The sequence below is a fragment of the Mesoplodon bidens genome, assembly GCF_964165515.1.
Source record: "Mesoplodon bidens genome assembly, chromosome: 4".
Lineage (NCBI taxonomy): Eukaryota > Metazoa > Chordata > Mammalia > Artiodactyla > Ziphiidae > Mesoplodon > Mesoplodon bidens.
Window position 1 is genome coordinate 128101434 of NC_138160.1, and position 17319 is coordinate 128118752.

General features: G+C 37.2%; 1 protein-coding gene across 9 annotated transcripts in view; it reads right to left on the reverse strand.

The window, feature by feature from the left end:
* Positions 1-275: 275 nt before the first annotated feature.
* Positions 276-17319, reverse strand: part of CSNK1A1 (casein kinase 1 alpha 1) — a gene marked incomplete at its 3' end in the record, with an annotated part of 49446 nt that continues 32402 nt past the window's right edge. For 2 of the 9 annotated variants that reach the window (XR_014015513.1, XR_014015514.1), the window contains 6 exons: positions 16156-16234; positions 15100-15174; positions 11566-11672; positions 10141-10289; positions 5986-6380; positions 2825-5243 (listed from right to left, as the gene is read on the reverse strand). Coding sequence is in view for 4 of the 9 variants with exons in the window: in XM_081230920.1 (XP_081087046.1) it covers positions 6328-6380; positions 10141-10289; positions 11566-11672; positions 15100-15174; positions 16156-16234 (463 nt within the window). Of the gene's footprint in view, positions 2790-2823; positions 5244-5984; positions 6381-10135; positions 10290-11565; positions 11673-15099; positions 15175-16155; positions 16235-17319 lie in introns of those variants that run through there. The other 7 variants (XR_014015515.1, XR_014015516.1, XR_014015512.1 and 4 more) reach the window with 6 other exon arrangements.

Consider the following 17319-nt stretch of genomic DNA (forward strand, 5'->3'; position numbering starts at 1 on the left):
TTACAAGAACGTAATCTCAGTATTTCAGCAAATGTTAAGAGAAAACTAGCTCAGTGGCTTGGATTCTAAAATCCTTTTGTTTGGTATTTTTATTATAATGGAATTAAATTTGTAATTATTAAAGTATAATCTGCTCAAAACATTGCAAGGACTAGTAGAAATAGGAAAAATCTCTTAATATTTGTTGATAGAAAATAATAGTAAAAGCAACCCTCCATAATTCCACTTGCAGGCCATAGGAGCATGAGCACAACCATATGGGAGGAGATAACCAGTCTCTCCCTTCATATATATTTTTTTATTTTCTTGTTATACCTTCCCAAAACAGAGACATTCAACAGTAGTTAGAATGGCCATCTCCCAACATTTAAAAAACTGCACCCCCCAATGGGTGAACAAAATAAAGAGCAGTAACCTAGAGTTCAGCTGAGTAAGCCACTGCGGAGCCTTAAGTGGTGAGGTCTTCCAATTTCAGAGTGATGTGTCTTCAACTTGTATCATCATTTTAGTGGAAAAACATAATTTAATTTTGGTGAAATGAGATTCATCTCCCGACAGGATTAGTAACAGCATTCACTGAATTTCACATTCTTCTTTTGTGAACTGTGAAGAAAATGAATGGTAGCTAGAAGATCAATGGTATTCCAGCTCCAGCTGCAGATGGAATGACAATATACCAGGACAAAAACACCTATATTTTGATTTACAAAGCTAACAGCAGTTTTGAATCTGCAACTTAATTACAGACCAACTACACCACAACCTTTTCAAATGGCAAAAATACAAAAAAGTGTTACAAAAATATTTCAGAAAAAGTGCATAGTCTAAGTGCATAGTAAATAAAAGCACTGAAAAATATCTTGCTAGAGGGAGTTCAGCTTGGAAAAGTTATTACCAAAGCTAAACATTTTTATTTTACACAAACTATACTCAAAAATAGCTTTATGAGACTGATTTCTGGCTAAAAGTATCAAAGGGTTTATAGTCAAGAAACAAATACCTTAACCAACACGGGTGGATAGAAAGGAAACAAAGAAGCTGCCTACCCCAAAGTTCATACTCATTAAGATTTCTGCAGTATGATGGTGCTAATATATCTTTTAATGGCAGAATGTGGTCGTCATTGAATTAATTATTGCTAACGTTTTCAAATGAAAAGAAAAAAAAAACAAACCTGACACAATCTGACCGAACACATGTCAATTTACAATTTCAAGGTTATTTTACAAAATACCTACATTTACACAAATAGGCGCTGGCAGCATTTTTAGACAAAAGTTCTTTTAACTTATCCTGATGTGCTATAAATGAACAAATTACACTAATGAATTAGTTATTAAGCTTTTCTTTCTCTTGGGTCAGAAAAAGAAAAGAGCCACACATAAGACTGAGAGATGAACTGCAGATAATTTATAGAAATGGGTGGGGGATAGGGAGGGTCAGCAATCACAAGAACCTCACAGGGTATGATGCTCTCCAAGGTTAGGAGTCAATCTGCTTAGAGCCAATCAACAAGGAATTTAAACAATAGTTTCATTTTGTAGTTAAACCCTTTAACGCTTTCATTCTTATTCAAAATCAGTCCAGCTGTTAGTCTGAGGCTGCAAAAGTTACAATACCAAGTCCTGGCAGTTGCAGCTGCAGCACTAGGTATTGTGCCTACAAGTCATAAAAAAAAAAAAAAAAAAAAAAAAAGAAAGAAAGATGAAAGAATGCCTTTCCGCTTCAGGGGAAAAAATATTTTTAAATAAAAAATCTGAGAAAAAGTCATGATACTAAATCTAAAATGACTCGCAAAGGAATATTACATAACAAATGGCTTGAAGTGGTCTATTAAAAAATTGGGGAGATTTTGATTTCGTAGTGAGTCAGCAAGGCATTTTTTTGTTTTAAAAAAATCTCATTTCCTTACAGAAACAGTTTATAGTTTTTAATGAACTTGTAAACAAAAAAGCTCCCGTTTCAAAATAAAACAAAATCCCAGATCATAGATGTTTACAGTGATTACATTTATCTAAGCAACATACATACATGTTCAGTTTAAGATGTTAACTAAATTTGTGACAAATATTCTTTTTTCTTGTTTTTTTTAATACCAAGAACATTATAGAGTTAATGCAGAGTCCTAAGGATAATCTAGTAGTCACTAAGTTTTTCTTAAGTCTTCACTTTAGATGCTGTTATTTCTAGCACAGGTAAGCAGGCAGAGTCTTTCATATGCTCAAACACTGGAATCTTTGGTTGCTACCATATCAGCTGGCTTGCAAACAAGAAGCCAACCATTTTAAGAATGTTTTAAGTGAACAACTTGCAAACCCCAGGGATGGATAAACCCTAAGAATGCACAATTGTGAGCATTTACAACCATCACAACTGTGGCTGAAGACTGTTCATGCCGTTCTTCTGAAATGAGATCTCAAAGCAGTATAGTTCAAAATAAAAGATCCTAACAAAAAATTGGCATATGCACAATTTCTCCACCAATTTGTGTGTCAACCATTTAGTTAACTTTTCCACTTGAAAAAATGCAATAGAAAACTGGACACCATGTTTCACTATCTCAGTTAATATTCACAATTACAGCGGCTACAACTCAGGACACAGCATCGCCAGTGCTGCCCAGAGCCAGTTTATTATACTGAAATTAAGTTCTTTACACCAAGTAAATGGTTGTCCACAACCACTGGCTAGTGTACATAATGAACTAAAATTTCTAGATTTGGGGAGAAACAAATGCTGCTCCAATCATCTGCTCTGCTTCTTCTGTTCCTTGATTCATGCTTAGAAACCTATTAAAAAAAATCAAAACAGAAAAAAAGAATGTTAAACTCCAAGTTAAAAATTTTCTTAACCACACCCAAAGTAGGGAAATAATTACTTTAGAATGGTTAACTCATATGTTATTTTCATCTATTTGAAAATCACTACGTCAGGTTAGCGTTTAAAATTTAAAAAACCGGAAACTTCTGTACTGGATGCCTCTAGGCAGGAGTGGTATACAGTGAATTAATGCCTTCCCGTCCAGCATACAGTTCTCAAGAGAATTAGTGGTAATTCCAATAAGCCTGTTTTGTTTACTTCTGTATTTCTAGTACCTACAATACATTGTTTATTAGTCAAATAAATAAAAAATAAGATTGCTTTATCAACTAGAAAGTAGTTTTAATCATACTGTGAGCAGGAACTTTTCTGTACATTATTTCTGATACAAACGAGGAACAAAAGGCTTTAATAATAAATGTATTCAAGGCATAATTATCTGAGTTATTCCACTGAACACAAACCTGGTAAGTATATGATTTTTATACAGAAACCTTAGACCTTTAAAAATTCTTTACGTCTATCAGTTACACTAAAAAGACTAGGTTTTTTTTTACCACTGATTTGAAAATGTAGATGAGTGAGGCTTTCTGGCTTTACTTTCAAGCCTCCCCGCCCTGTAAATACACTTCTCCTCCTCCACAAATTAGACCTCAGGGCTTCCACATAAAGGCAGGTTTGAATAGGAGGCTCAGGCAATAACAGCTGCATGTTCTATCTACAGCTGAAGGCAATCAGAGGAAATACACCCATTTTTAATACCTACAAGCTTTATCTATAGCTAAAGGGAATATGCTGTCTCAACATCATGAAAATCTCATCAGCACCTTCTCTCACCTACAGGCCTCCTTTAAGTCATCAATGACCCTTGGTCCAACCCCTCCTCTTTATAGCCAACCTATATAGCTCATTCTAGCTCACTCTAATCACTCACTTCCTCAGCACAAACCATGTTTTTGTCAATCATAAGCTGCTCCTTTTTTGATACTTCAACATTTGCAGGATCATCTCCAGCAGGCTTTGTGGGATAAATGAAATAGTTCTGTAATTTACTTTTCATGCATGTATGCCTTTGTTTTTTCATTTGAGGGCAGAAAGTCATCTTCATTCATTTGAAAACTATATTGTGACAAGCTCCGAAGACAAAGATGTGTGTTGTACTTCTGTCTCTCCACAGTGCCGTAGTAACAGAGTAGGTGCAAAACAGGCTTTTGCTGCCTGTTCTAGCACTAAGTTCATAAAGCAAATGCCGAAAGTGAAAGATAATGAAATTTTCTGCAAATGTACTTTGCCACAGGAATACTACGTTTCTGATGCATGTTATTAAATAGGATTAGCAGTGTAAAACCACAAAAAGAAAAGGCTGTCAAATCAAACCTGAATTAAATTTTTAAAAATCTGACCATATACTGTAACTTAGTTCCAATGTTAAAATACAGAATATTTTAAAGCAAATTAAAACTATGGATTAGCTAAATAACAATGACCCTTATCCTGAGAAGCATTTGGTTTCAAGTCCTGCAATTATCATTAAATACAATAAAAATGTTCTCACAACCATTAAAATTGTTGGGTTTTCTTTTACTGTAGCTTTTTCACACAATTACACGATACTGAATAATTACTGGTATCCCCCTACTTTTTGAAAAGTTCGCTTTATGCCACTTCATGCACCGAGTATTGATAATGGCACCGCCAAGTTCTTTCCCTGGGAACTACCACCAGCCTCAAGCAGCCACAGCTTTGAACTGCAGTCTGCTAGCATCCATGCATTATCTCAATTTATCAGCAACATGTATCCTAAGGTAACTGCTTCTTTGCTTTATGCCATTTTAGCTTAGGAAAGGTTTCGAATGCCCTACTTTCAGACAGGGGAAACCTGTACTATGTTGAATATCCAAACAGCATTAAAATGAAAACCACTGTCACTAACAAACTAAAAAGAAAACGTAAGTTACATTGTCAGTCAAAATATTAGAAAACTCTTTTGTCTTTAATAGGGATAAGAATTGTATCTGTTCATCTTTTAATCTGATATTTGAAGAACTGCTGGGTTAATGATTACAATTGTTTAGGGGCTGGTTAAAGGCTAGCCTAACAATATTCCTGGTAGAATAGAGCAGTCAAATCCAGATTTAACTCTTCAGACTGGCCAATGGTAGGATATTCCACCCAGGGATCAATGTTTCTCCGGTGAATTGTCCTAAAATGTTACAGATGCTTGTTTAGGAAAAATCTCAATAGGAGCATTCAGCAGGTATTCAAGATTCAATCTTCAAGTACTAAGTATTCTTTTCCTCAGTGTGCAATTAGTCCTTGGTTTGTCTTGTAGTTTAGGTGGTGTCTCCTGGTTTCTAAAGTCCAAAACCCCATCTTCACTGCAACAGTTAAAATAAGGAATGAAGGAGTGAATCCCTTTGTTCCTAAAAAAGAGCGGGGGGGGGGGGAGGAGTTAAAACAGGGTCGGAGAATTAATGTGACAAATTCAGGACTTAATAGATACATTTAAGTTTTCTTTACAAATCTGCAAAAGGAGAAAGAATGTTTATTTTTCTACAACTAACCAGGAGATTCTATCCCTCAGTCTGAAATCTGGAAAGTATGTATCCGCTCCTATCTGTAAATTAACTTCAGATTAACTTGATTTTGTTTTTCAACAGAACCACAAACTAGTTCAAAGATATATTTACGTAATAGTAAGGCTAGGAAGTTTGCGATGAGCTTTTAAAATTTAGAATCCTTTCACAGTATAAGACATAACTTTTAAAAATTAATTTTGACTATAATATTTACATTCACTATGCAAAGCCATTTATATTAACTAACTTTTCCTATAATATGCTTGTGTGGTTTTTCTGGTTGTATAGAATCAGAATCAAGCTTGGAGAATTCTGAATCAGACTGACAGTATAAAAGTTGAAGGAAAAAACAAAAACTAAAATAACTCTTCCTTTTCCACAGAAACTAAAAAAGTATTTAGTTGGGAAAGATAAATAGATTTTATTTTTATCACTACAAATAAGACAAATGACAACTTAAGTATAGCAGGTACACATCACCCCTAAGCTGCATTAAAAAAAAGACTGATGACCTGATTTATTTTGTCTCCTCTTTTACAGAATTAATTCTGCTACAGATTTCTACGGATGATGAATTTTAAAATACCTGTTACAACTGATTCCTTCCCCAACTGGTAGATGGTCTGCATTATACACCACTGAGTCACAGCAACACTGTACTCTTCTAGGTCTTCTGACAGTTGTTTGCAATCTGACAAGTTGAAAAGTTTGATAGGTCCAGCGAGCCTTCGAGAGGTGGGCTTCAGATCACTTCAGATCAACTCTTAAGCGCTCATCTTTATTTCCTGTTGGGTTATTTGGTTCTTTTCTCTCCAGCTTTATTGTCCACAGTGAAAAAAAGCTGACAAAAATTTCAGCAAACAGATGCAGCTCCCCGGCACCTCTGTGGATTGAGAGTATTCGGAGCAGAGCAGTCTCTCCAGATATTTCAAGGTCTTCCCCTGTGATATGGTTTACGTTGCTGAATGACCAGCCACGTTCCTAGCAGCAATTGGTGAAGTCAGAAAAAGTTAAGCTAGACATAAATGGTAAGTGAAGCCCAGTAAATACTGGAAGGTAAATCAAGGAAGACCATGAACATGTAGGATAATGTGACGGAAAAAATATTTCCAATCTATTAAATGCCAACAATTTGACATCCATGTATATTATGATAAAACTATGCTTAGGAGCAATGACTGGAATAGTGAACAGATGGGTTAAGATGAAGAGAATAGTAGAATTAGGAGAGGATCCACCTTTGGCTTCACTACCTTCTGCAATTCTCCCCATCTCTGCCCTCAACTAAAGAAATGGTAAACTTAAGTGAATTCTGAATGTCCTAAAAATATTTTTTCCTTTACTTCTTAAACGTCTTGAAAAGTACTTTCCTTAAAATAAAATATAGTTGAAGAAAAGGGAGTGAAAATGAATTTGGAAGTGTATCCTCTTTGTTTTCCTCTTTAATGTGTATAAAAACAGTAACTGTAGCCTTGTGGCACCTGAGCACTTAAAAACAGTACAGATCATAGTGAGCATTAGGGGAGACGCCTTGTAGTCTTTTGATGGCCTTCAAAATGGAATATTTCAAAAGATCTTTTCTTTAGAAAAGTAAACAGAAGTCTATTACATATAAGTCCATCTTAGCTGAGTAAGTCAGACTTTACTAAAGTCTTTGCACATTCTTATTAGTAAACCGCTAAAACAACTTATAGCTTTCAATGGAAGAAACATCAGATAAAGATCTTTCCAAAATTATCATAGAAAACATATTAGTAAAAGCTACCATTTGGGTTTTTTTTTTCCCCAGGAATGTATGTGTCTGCAATATAGAGATTTACTTGCTGAAGATCCATTTAAGATACTGAATCCTCTGATGTGGAAACCCCTGAAAGGGTAACTCGTGAAAAACAAATGATATATTTAAAAAGCACATCTAAAATTTTAACTAGAAAAATGTAATACAATTTTTTTTTCATCACCACAGAAAAGATTTCTTGAAATCAATGAATCATTGAGCTCTTCCTTGAATAAAAGCTTACTGTAGGGAATCCTAAGAGAATATGTTTTCAAACACCCTTATTATTTAGAGATTGGAATCAGGAGTAAGTAAAGCTAGAGCAGTTATTTTCAAACTCCAGGCTTCACAGGAGATTTCTTACTGGATGACCCAGATAATGGGGTTGGGGTAGAGGTTAGTTAGGGGAAATAGACTCCCCATACTTATTTCATACCACCTTCAACTGTGCTATGCTTTCATGGCTTTATATATGGGGGGGGGGGGTTTGTGTAAGATTTGTTTAGGGCACTAAGTTTTATATCCAAAATAAAACGAGTCGAAGATTAAAAAGAATTTTGTTCTTTGTATTCTGTGGAGTGGCATGTTTTAATTGCAAGCAATATTTTGCTTAAGAGTCAAAACATACTGCCTGGAAATGCATTTCTGAAAGCAGTCAGTGATATGTGGTGGGTTTTATGAAAAGTCCAAATTTTCAAGATTTTACAAGTTCATGTCTGTGTGATATCTGTATAACCTCAGTGTCTAATAATGCTATGAAATTTTTATAAGATTTTAAGTTGGTTTTATGAAAAATACAATACAAAATAAGGATTAAACTTAAGTTTAATTACAGTTTTTTCCAATGAAACATACTAACTCAGTGGATCCAACTTCTCATCTTTAAGACCTAGATAAGGCAGGACAAAAATTTTGCTTGTTTATTAAGAGACACACAGTAAACTAACAAGGGAACTAGCTCAAAATAAGGTAATTTTTTCTGAAGGCTGCTGAATGCCTGAAGTGCAATGTTCTAGGTCAGATGAGATTTCAACCTAATTTTCGTTCTAGAAACTGCAACTTGTGATGATCCTATTATCCCAGCTAGCTTTAGTTAAAAACTGGTTTCATTTTGTGAGAAAAAGCAAATACACTGTAGGTGTCAGGTCCTCAGTTCAGAGAGTCTATGTGGTCTTACCTAAATGGCAGGACCACTTCTCAGCAATACTAGCCACCTACCTCATTAAGAACCTGTTGACAATATGATTAGTTATATGATGATTAAAACATTCAAAAGGGACAATTAAATTCCAACTATGATGCACAGGTAGAGCACTGGGCAAGCATTAGTGTTTGTTATCTTGAGTTCAAACTTCCTCCTCTAAGAACTTCCACTACATTAACCTCCAACCATGGATCCTTCCCAGAAATGTGGAAACAAAGTACCTCAACTTCATTCGTAATAGATGAGCTGCTGGGAGGAGGATGACATCAGTTAACTATACTACTTGAAAAGTATCCTCAGATTAGAGCCTATTTTTAAATTATAAAATTTTTTAATTGCAACAGTAAAATATGGACCAAAAAAGACCAAGTTCAGATTAGAGCAGTGATTCAGAAATTACGTAATTAGAAACCAAAAAACAAACCTTACCTGCCCACCACTTCCAGGAAGTAGGCAGGTATTAGGAGGTAAGCCCCAGAAAGGGGAAAAGAAAAACAGACAAAAAACATAAAACACAGGAGTTGAACTGTATGGCAACAGTGATAAGAAATGGCACTGTGCCCTAACAGTTCTACTCCTTAGTAGCACTAAGAGTGCCAGAGAGATATAGAAAGGAAATAGACTAGCAGCTCAGTGGCATTTGCCCCAGTTTGTTTGTTTTTTTTTCAATTTGCGAGGAATAACTGCAGAATTTAATTCTACAGTAGACCCCTAGACCCTGAATATTTGTACAATTAAAAAAAAGTAAAAAGAAGAAAAAAAAAGTAAAGCCCTAAGAAAAAAATCATTTTGAAATTAAGAACATATGTAGCTAAGCAGCAACTAAAAGAGAGATTTATTTTTGTGATAAGGAAGGATGTGTTGAGCTTTTCAGTTATTTGAGCATTTAAGAGAGTAAACGAGGGCTTCCCTGGTGGCACAGTGCTTGGGAGTCTGCCTGCTAATGCAGGGGACACGGGTTTGAGCCCTGGTCTGGAAGGATCCCACATGCCGCGGAGCGACTAGGCCCTTGAACCACAACTACTGAGCCTGCGCCTCTGGAGCCTGTGCTCCACAACAAGAGAGGCCGTGACAGTGAGAGGCCCGCGCACCGCGATGAAGAGTGGCCCCCGTTTGCCACAACTAGAGAAAGCCCTCGTACAGAAACGAAGACACAACACAGCAAAAATAAAAAAAAAATTTTAAAAAAAGAGAGTAAATGAGGTGCTCTGCAACTGAGAAGATAGACACTTCGGGGGCAATGCCAGACTCACCTCTTGAACTTAGATCATGTTCACAATTTTCCATTTTTAATTCTAAAGCATTAACATGCAGAAAAATTCTTAACACTGTTAGTTGGAAAGAAAGTCAAAATACCATGACTAACCAGATTCATTATTAAAAATCAACAAGTGTTAGGTCTAGGATTTTGGATTGATTGATTATACCATATTCCCAACACCGAATGTTTATTTTGGAAAGGGTTAATGAATGAGTAAAAAAGATGCAGTTGTTAAAAATGACCCAAAATCCCAAGAGAAATGATAATAATATACACACATATATGTATATACAAATACATATACATATATATGAATAAGGACATTTGGGTTTAAAGTTAGTAGTCAAATTTTCCAAGGACGTCTTTTTTTTAAAACAGAGAGCCAGATTTTTATGTATTTTAAAACCACCTCCTCGATCTAACACTGTTAGAAATGGATGACCCAATTTTGTGTTCAATTTTTTTTCCCTGTAACGTCACTTGGTTCTTGGCTACTAACCTTTCATGTTACTCTTGGTTTTGTCAGTTTGCTTGCCTGTGGGGGTTTGGGCCTGCTGACCCTGCCCACTTGAAGAGGCTGCCTGCTGTGCTGCTTTCTGCTTTAACATTGTCCAATCAAATGTGTAGTCATATTGGTGATTCAGGGTCCTGGAAAATATAAAATCATATGTTAACCCATTATTAATAGGGTCCAATTAAATACTCCACAGAACTTTCAAGACAGTGAGAGCATTTTTTTAAGGAAATGAATATCTTAAGTGTGGCAGCTTCTACAAGCTTTCTTTCCCTATAGATGACTTACTGTTCAGTTAATTCCACTTTTTACATGCCTCAACTGGGGGGAAATGATGTCATCGCTTTGGTCTGCTGTATTCAAGAATAAATCCTCTCCCTTTTCAAAAAGAAGCTGCCTTTAAACTTTCTTGAAATGAGCAGGGGAGTGAGAATGAAAGGCAGCCATGAGGGAATTCTCTGGCAGTCCGGTGGTTAGGACTCCGCCCTTTCACAGCCGAGGGCGTGGGTTCAACCCCTGGTGGGGGAACTAAGATCCCACAAGCGGCACTGTGCAGCCAAAGAAAAGGCAGCATGAACAACAAAAACACTGAGTCAAGCTGTCAGTTATGGGGGAATATTCTTTTTTTTTTTTTTTTTTTTGCGGTATGTGGGCCTCTCACGCTGCGGAGCACAGGCTCCGGACGCGCAGGCTCAGCGGCCATGGCTCACGGGCCCAGCTGCTCCGCGGCATGTGGGATCCTCCTGGACCGGGGCACGAACCCGCGTCCCCTGCATCGGCAGGCGGACTCCCAACCACTGCGCCACCAGGGAAGCCCTGGGGGAATATTCTTAACAGAAGGTATCCCCTAAAGACAAATCAGAGTAGACGTGAGACTGTAACTTTGAGAGGGCGATGTCTATGCTGGTGACTTGGGAAGACTTTTCTAGGATTAGAGGATTGTCCCTAATTCTTCTCTCCCAACTAAGATTTTAAGCCACATGTACTTTATTTTTCCCTTTTGTTCAAGACCAATTATGGGTTGTATACCTAGGGATCCTAGAATTTGGGCCTACTTCCACTAAACTCCAAGTATTGCCTGATATTTTAATTGCTATTCATTTTGGTATTGAGCAGGGTTCTCTACCAAGTTGGAGAGTTCCAACTGCCACCAACAGTCACTTGTATCTAATGTGAATTGTGTAACTACTGTGGAAAATTTATATTCTACTTTGAGTTTGATTTAAGTTTCTCCATCCCAAACTAAAATATTTCAAGGATATTTGGAAATGGAAAAATGTCAAACTCACAGTTTCTTAACATTTCATTCACACTGGTTAGACCCACTTTTACTTGCTACTTGTCAGAGTAGATATGTTGGGCAGACTGAACTAATTTCCCTCACTGGAGTTTATAGTCTTAAAATCTGACCTGAAAAGAATGCGGAATAGCTGCCTCAGGTACATGTAATCCGGGGCTTCCTCAAAGCGCAGCCCACGGCAATAGTTTAAGTACATGGCAAATTCTGCAGGAAATCCCTACGAGTTCAAGAGTTAAAACACAAAATTAAGACAACAACAACAAAAAACTTATTTAAGACAGAAAAATCAATGTATTTAAAAACAAGCAAGAAATGTATTTGAGGATATTTTACTACTTTGCTAGAAGATCTGAGAACTAAAACAACAATAATATGGCGTGGTATCCTCATAAATTTGACAAAATTTCATTGTCCCAACCACCTTATTATGTACTATATCTTTTAATATTGGTAGAGGAAATATATATCCTTTCCTTATAGTATCGGGTTCTTAAATAATTTAGATATCCCACTTGTTAACCTATTATTTTATCAATGTACAATAACTGGATGGCAATAAAGAATAAACAACAAAAACAAGGCCAGTAATGTTCTTTGCCAGAACAGGACAGTGAATGGGTATTCTCTCTCCATTCTGAAATTACTTTCTTTTTAAGCAGCAGTATAAACCTATATAAAGAGAAGTAAAATCAAGAGTGCAATTATACAAAGCAACCATTGTTATGATATAGATCAATCCAATACCACACCCTATGAATATATTGGGTTTGTCTTTTTTTCCCATAACTGTTATCATACTGCATACATAATATATTCCGTTTTCCATTAAAAGATTGCAAGCATCCTTCTATGTCATTTCTAACCTCCGCATCAACTTTTTAGAAGTTCATGGCTGGATATTATTTGACCTAATGAATACATCATAATTAACTTGTTCCCTATAATTGGACATTTAGAGGATTCCATTTTTCCCTATTATAGACAATACTAATAAGTACATCTGTGGCATAAACTGTTTCCACGTTTGGTTTCTTAGCAAAGATTCTCAAAGATGTATACAGACATTTTTTAAGGCTGTAGATATTAGTCACCAAAAGGATTTTGCCATTAGGAACCTAGAAATGCAAAGTATTTAAACAACAAAAATCCCCACATCTCCTCCCTTTGAGTAAATGTGAATGTGAAGGGAGATGAGTTAAAAGAGGCAGTCTCTTCCCAAAATCTTATGATTTTGAGAAATTTCTCACATCCACAACGTAGGACAGAATGTATATAATATCCACAACATTTATTTTTTATTGATTACAGTGATGGAAACAAATTTAATTTTTACAAAGTACTTTTTTTTTTTTTTTTTTTTGTGGTACGCGGGCCTCTCACTGTTGTGACCTCTCCCATTGCGGAGCACAGGCTCCAGATGCACAGGCTCAGCAACCATGGCTCATGGGCCCAGCCGCTCCGCAGCATGTGGGATCTTCCCGGACTGGGGCACGAACCCGCGTCCCCTGCATCGGCAGGCGGACTCTCAACCACTGCGCCACCAGGGAAGCCCCAAAGTACTTTTAAAAAAATTTATCTATTTTATTTTTGGTTGCGTTGGGTCTTTGTTGCTGTGCGCAGGCTTTTCTCTGGTTCCGGTGAGTGGGGGCTACTCTTTGTTGTGATGCGCAGGCTTCTCATTGCAGTGGCTTCTCGTTGAGGAGCACGGGCTCTAGGTGCGTGGGCTTCAGTAGTTGTGGCACGGGGGCTCAGTAGTTGTGGCTTGCGGGCTCTAGAGTGCAGGCTCAGTAGCTCGGTAGTTGTGGCGCATGGGCTTAGTTACTCCACGGCATGTGGGACCTTCCTGGACCAGGGCTCAAACCCATGTCCCCTGCATTGGCAGGCAGATTCTTAACCACTGCGCCACCAGGGAAGCCCTTATAAAGTACTTTATGCTATTTTCTTTTCTGGTGGACAGTTAGAAATACATAATAAACATATTGTACATTTTAATTTTTAAAAAACTCTCAAGAGGACTTTTCAACTTTTAATATATATTCACAGTCTGTATTAATAGTATTCTGCATTTATCAAATGAACTTACTTCTACTTTATAGTAATACCTAATACTTCGGTGTTTACTGCACCCTGAATCAATTATATGTGTCTAATCCAAAAAGAGAAATGTAGTTCACAATTTCCAGATCAAAATTAAGATGCAGCACACAAGCAGAGAATGTACTAAATCCTCCCGTTCTCTTCCTGAATATTTTATTCATTAACCTAAAATGTATTTCATAGTTTAAAACAAATCCCCAAAGAGTCTCAGAAAAGATCATAATTTCCCAACCCTCTGTTTCTGTAGATATGCAGAAAAAGAGAAAGCAAATTTGTGGATGGGGAGACTCATAAAGACATCATCATTTTTACTCCCTTCAAAAGTACTATTTCAACTCATGCTGATTTCTCCCTTCTACCACCCAAATATATAATTATATATTGTTTACTAATTATTTCAGGTATGCAATTGTCACAAAGATGACCATGTGGTCTTCTTTCTACGGAAGAGACATCATGACACAAGTATCTTTCCACTCTCAACTCACGTGCCTCTCTTCAAAGTTTGAGATTTCAGAGAAATAAGCCAGATTCAAACTGCCATCTATACTGTTGGACACTTCTTATTTCTGGATTGTTCTAATCTGCTTGCCTTTGTTTCCCTAATTCCTTGATATGCCAATTGTGGATATCCTTTCTTCTCTGGCACCAGTTTAAGAATAAGGGGAATATTTCTTAATTTTCTCATAAGGTTTGGAATTGAGGTTCTATTAGAAAAGTTTACCTCCTTCTTATTTTTCCTCCAATTTTTTTTTTTTTTTGCTGTACGCGGGCCTCTCACTGACGTGGCCTCTCCCGTTGCGGAGCACAGGCTCCGGACGCACAGGCCTAGCAGCCATGGCTCACGGGCCCAGCCGCTCCGCGGCACACGGGATCCTCTGGACCGGGTTACGAACCCATGTCCCCTGCATCGGCAGGCGGACTCCCAACCACTGCGCCACCAGGGAAGCCCTTTTCCTCCAATTTAAAACAGATCATAGGGCCTAAACCAGAAACATAAAACAATTATTTTTAAATGACTCATATGTTCAGGTCATTCCCTTTTTAAATTTTTTTGGCTGTGTTGGGCCTTTGTTGCTCCGCGCCGGCTTTTCTCTCGTTGCAGTGAGCGGGGGCCACTCTTCGTTGCGGTGAGTGGGATTCTCCTTGAGGTGGCTTCTCTTGTTGGGGTGCACGGGCTTCAGTAGTTGCAGTGTGTGGGCTCAGTACTTGTGGCACACGGACTTCAGTAGTTGCGGCACACAGGCCCTAAAGCGCATGGGCTTCAGCACTTGCGGTGTGTGGGCTCAGTAGCTCCGCAGCACGTGGGATCTTCCCAGACGAGAGATCGAACCTGTGTCCCCTGCACTGGCAGGCGGATTCTTAACCACTGCGCCACCAAGGAAGTCCTCAAGTCATTCTTAAAGATACCAAGAATCAACCAAAGTAAATTTAAAACAGTATACAGCTACTCAATAGGATGCTTAAGTCCTGAGGCTGTAAAATAAAATGTTCCTTTTTGTTCCTGGATCATTTATATTAAAAAAAAAATCATCATGTACACTTACCTTACATAAAACTTCAACAGGTGTGGACATCTTCTTTTCACTAATTTTTTCATACTTTTGCTTCTTTGTTGCAGCCTGTGGAGAATAAGAATCAAACCACACAGATATACTCAGTATTATGAGAAGAATCTTACTAGTTTAACATACTACACATAAAAGGAAACTTGAGATTCAAGAGAAATCATAACCTAGAATAAACGAAATCAAAGTATAATATATGCAATCTCCTTTTCCTAAACTGTTAACTTTTCACATGACTTTCTGCTTCAAGAACGTTTTTAGCTGTTAGTAAAGGGTGAGTTTAACAGGAATATGATTTAAATAAAAATGGGTGGAGTCAAATTTGAAATGAAATTTCTTAACCCATCTTCAACAAGGGCAAAATAAGCAGATCAATACCAAACACATGTGTCTGCCCATCATTTAGTGACACTAATAACTGGTGTTATTTTTCCAGTGTAAAAATATTCACACTGGATAAAGCTACCCACACATTGAGCAATTTGTCAAGCTCATAGATGCTCAATAAATATAGGGACCATTTACCTTTAAAGGACCAATAAAGCAACTAAACAGCCATTAAATTCTTGGACACAGTAATTTATCATTACCATACAAATACTCACAAAAGTAATGGTAAAACTCCTAATTAATGGAAACAAGTAAAATGTGAGGACAATTAAATAATATAGCTAGTATTACCGAATAAACTAGTTCTACCGTACATAAAAGTACACATTTTCAACATAATGGCAAAACATCAAAATGAGAAAGTCTCCACCTTTTTAGCCCATGTCAAGTTCCTTCCAGGTAAATCTACTGGTTACCAATGGGTACCTGCTAATTGTCCCAAAGGAAACTGTTCCTCAAGTGTGACTGTGAGAGTCTATTAACCTAATTATTACTGAAACGATCAGATTTTATTCTACCAATAAAAGGTAAACATAAAGTCATTCACTCTCAGAAAACCTCATACTTAAAAGGGACCTTAAAGGTCATCTCCAATGTGCATTTGTATTCTTAAAACAAAAAGCTGGTGATGTGAGTCTGGTTTACCTTTAGTCCTTGCCATGGCAGGCTGGTTCTATTAAAATACATCAAAACATATCCTAATGATTCCATGTCATCTCGGCGACTAGAAAAGAAAATGTAAATTTAAAGGCTGGAATTATTATGAAGAACGTGTGAAAGAAAGCCAGGTACACAAGAAAAAATGTTTCCAAGCAAGGAGAGAAAGTAATTTGGTATCTTGTGCAAGAAGTTACTCAGTTAAGGTAATTTTAAAAAGTTCCTAATGGGTTACTTCTAAACAAAATTTCCTCACAGAATCCAAAATTATAAAATCCAACACGATCCTGCAACTTAACTTTTAAAGAGCAAAAAGAATTTAGCTAAATAACTTTCTAAATGAGGTTAATAAAGACGGAAGGACCATCTAGCAGGACATCAGAAGCTCACAAAGATTATTTAGGGATAACGCTGAAAAAATTTACAACTTAAAGCTAATTAAACATCTATATGAATATATACACAAACACACACATACATACGTATACACTTACACACATATTCAGACAGATACATGTAATTAAGGACTGGTAATGGCCTACAGAAGATGTGAAACTATACTTTAACCAAGGGTACTCAGATATTCATGGCTATTCCCTGAGCTTATTAAAAGCTCATTCTCATGAAGTTCCCTAACCTGGAAGCATATCATTTCTATGCTTTTTTGTTTTTTTTTTTTGCGGTACGCGGGCCTCTCACTGTTGTGGCCTCTCCCGTTGCGGAGCACAGGCTCTGGACGCGCAGGCTCAGCGGCCATGGCTCACGGGCCCAGCCGCTCCGCGGCATGTGGGATCCTCCCGGACCGGGGCACGAACCCATGTCCCCTGCATCGGCAGGCGGACTCTCAACCACTGTGCCACCAGGGAAGCCCTCTACGCTTATTTTAAGGAGCAAAAAGAAAAATGATTGACAAAAGATGAAAGTAGATGAAAAACTAGAATTCAAGTCAGAAAATAGAAAGACCACAGAAATTATGACAATGTTTAAACTAAATCCTATTCATTTATGTAGGGGTGGAAGAGTAGAACAGGGGATGGTCCACCAACCACATTTTGGTTTACTAGGAATCAGATAACATTTTCCTTGTAAAAATAACCAATACATTCCTCCTCTAAACTCAACTTGCATCACTAACATATTAAAAAGCCCAAG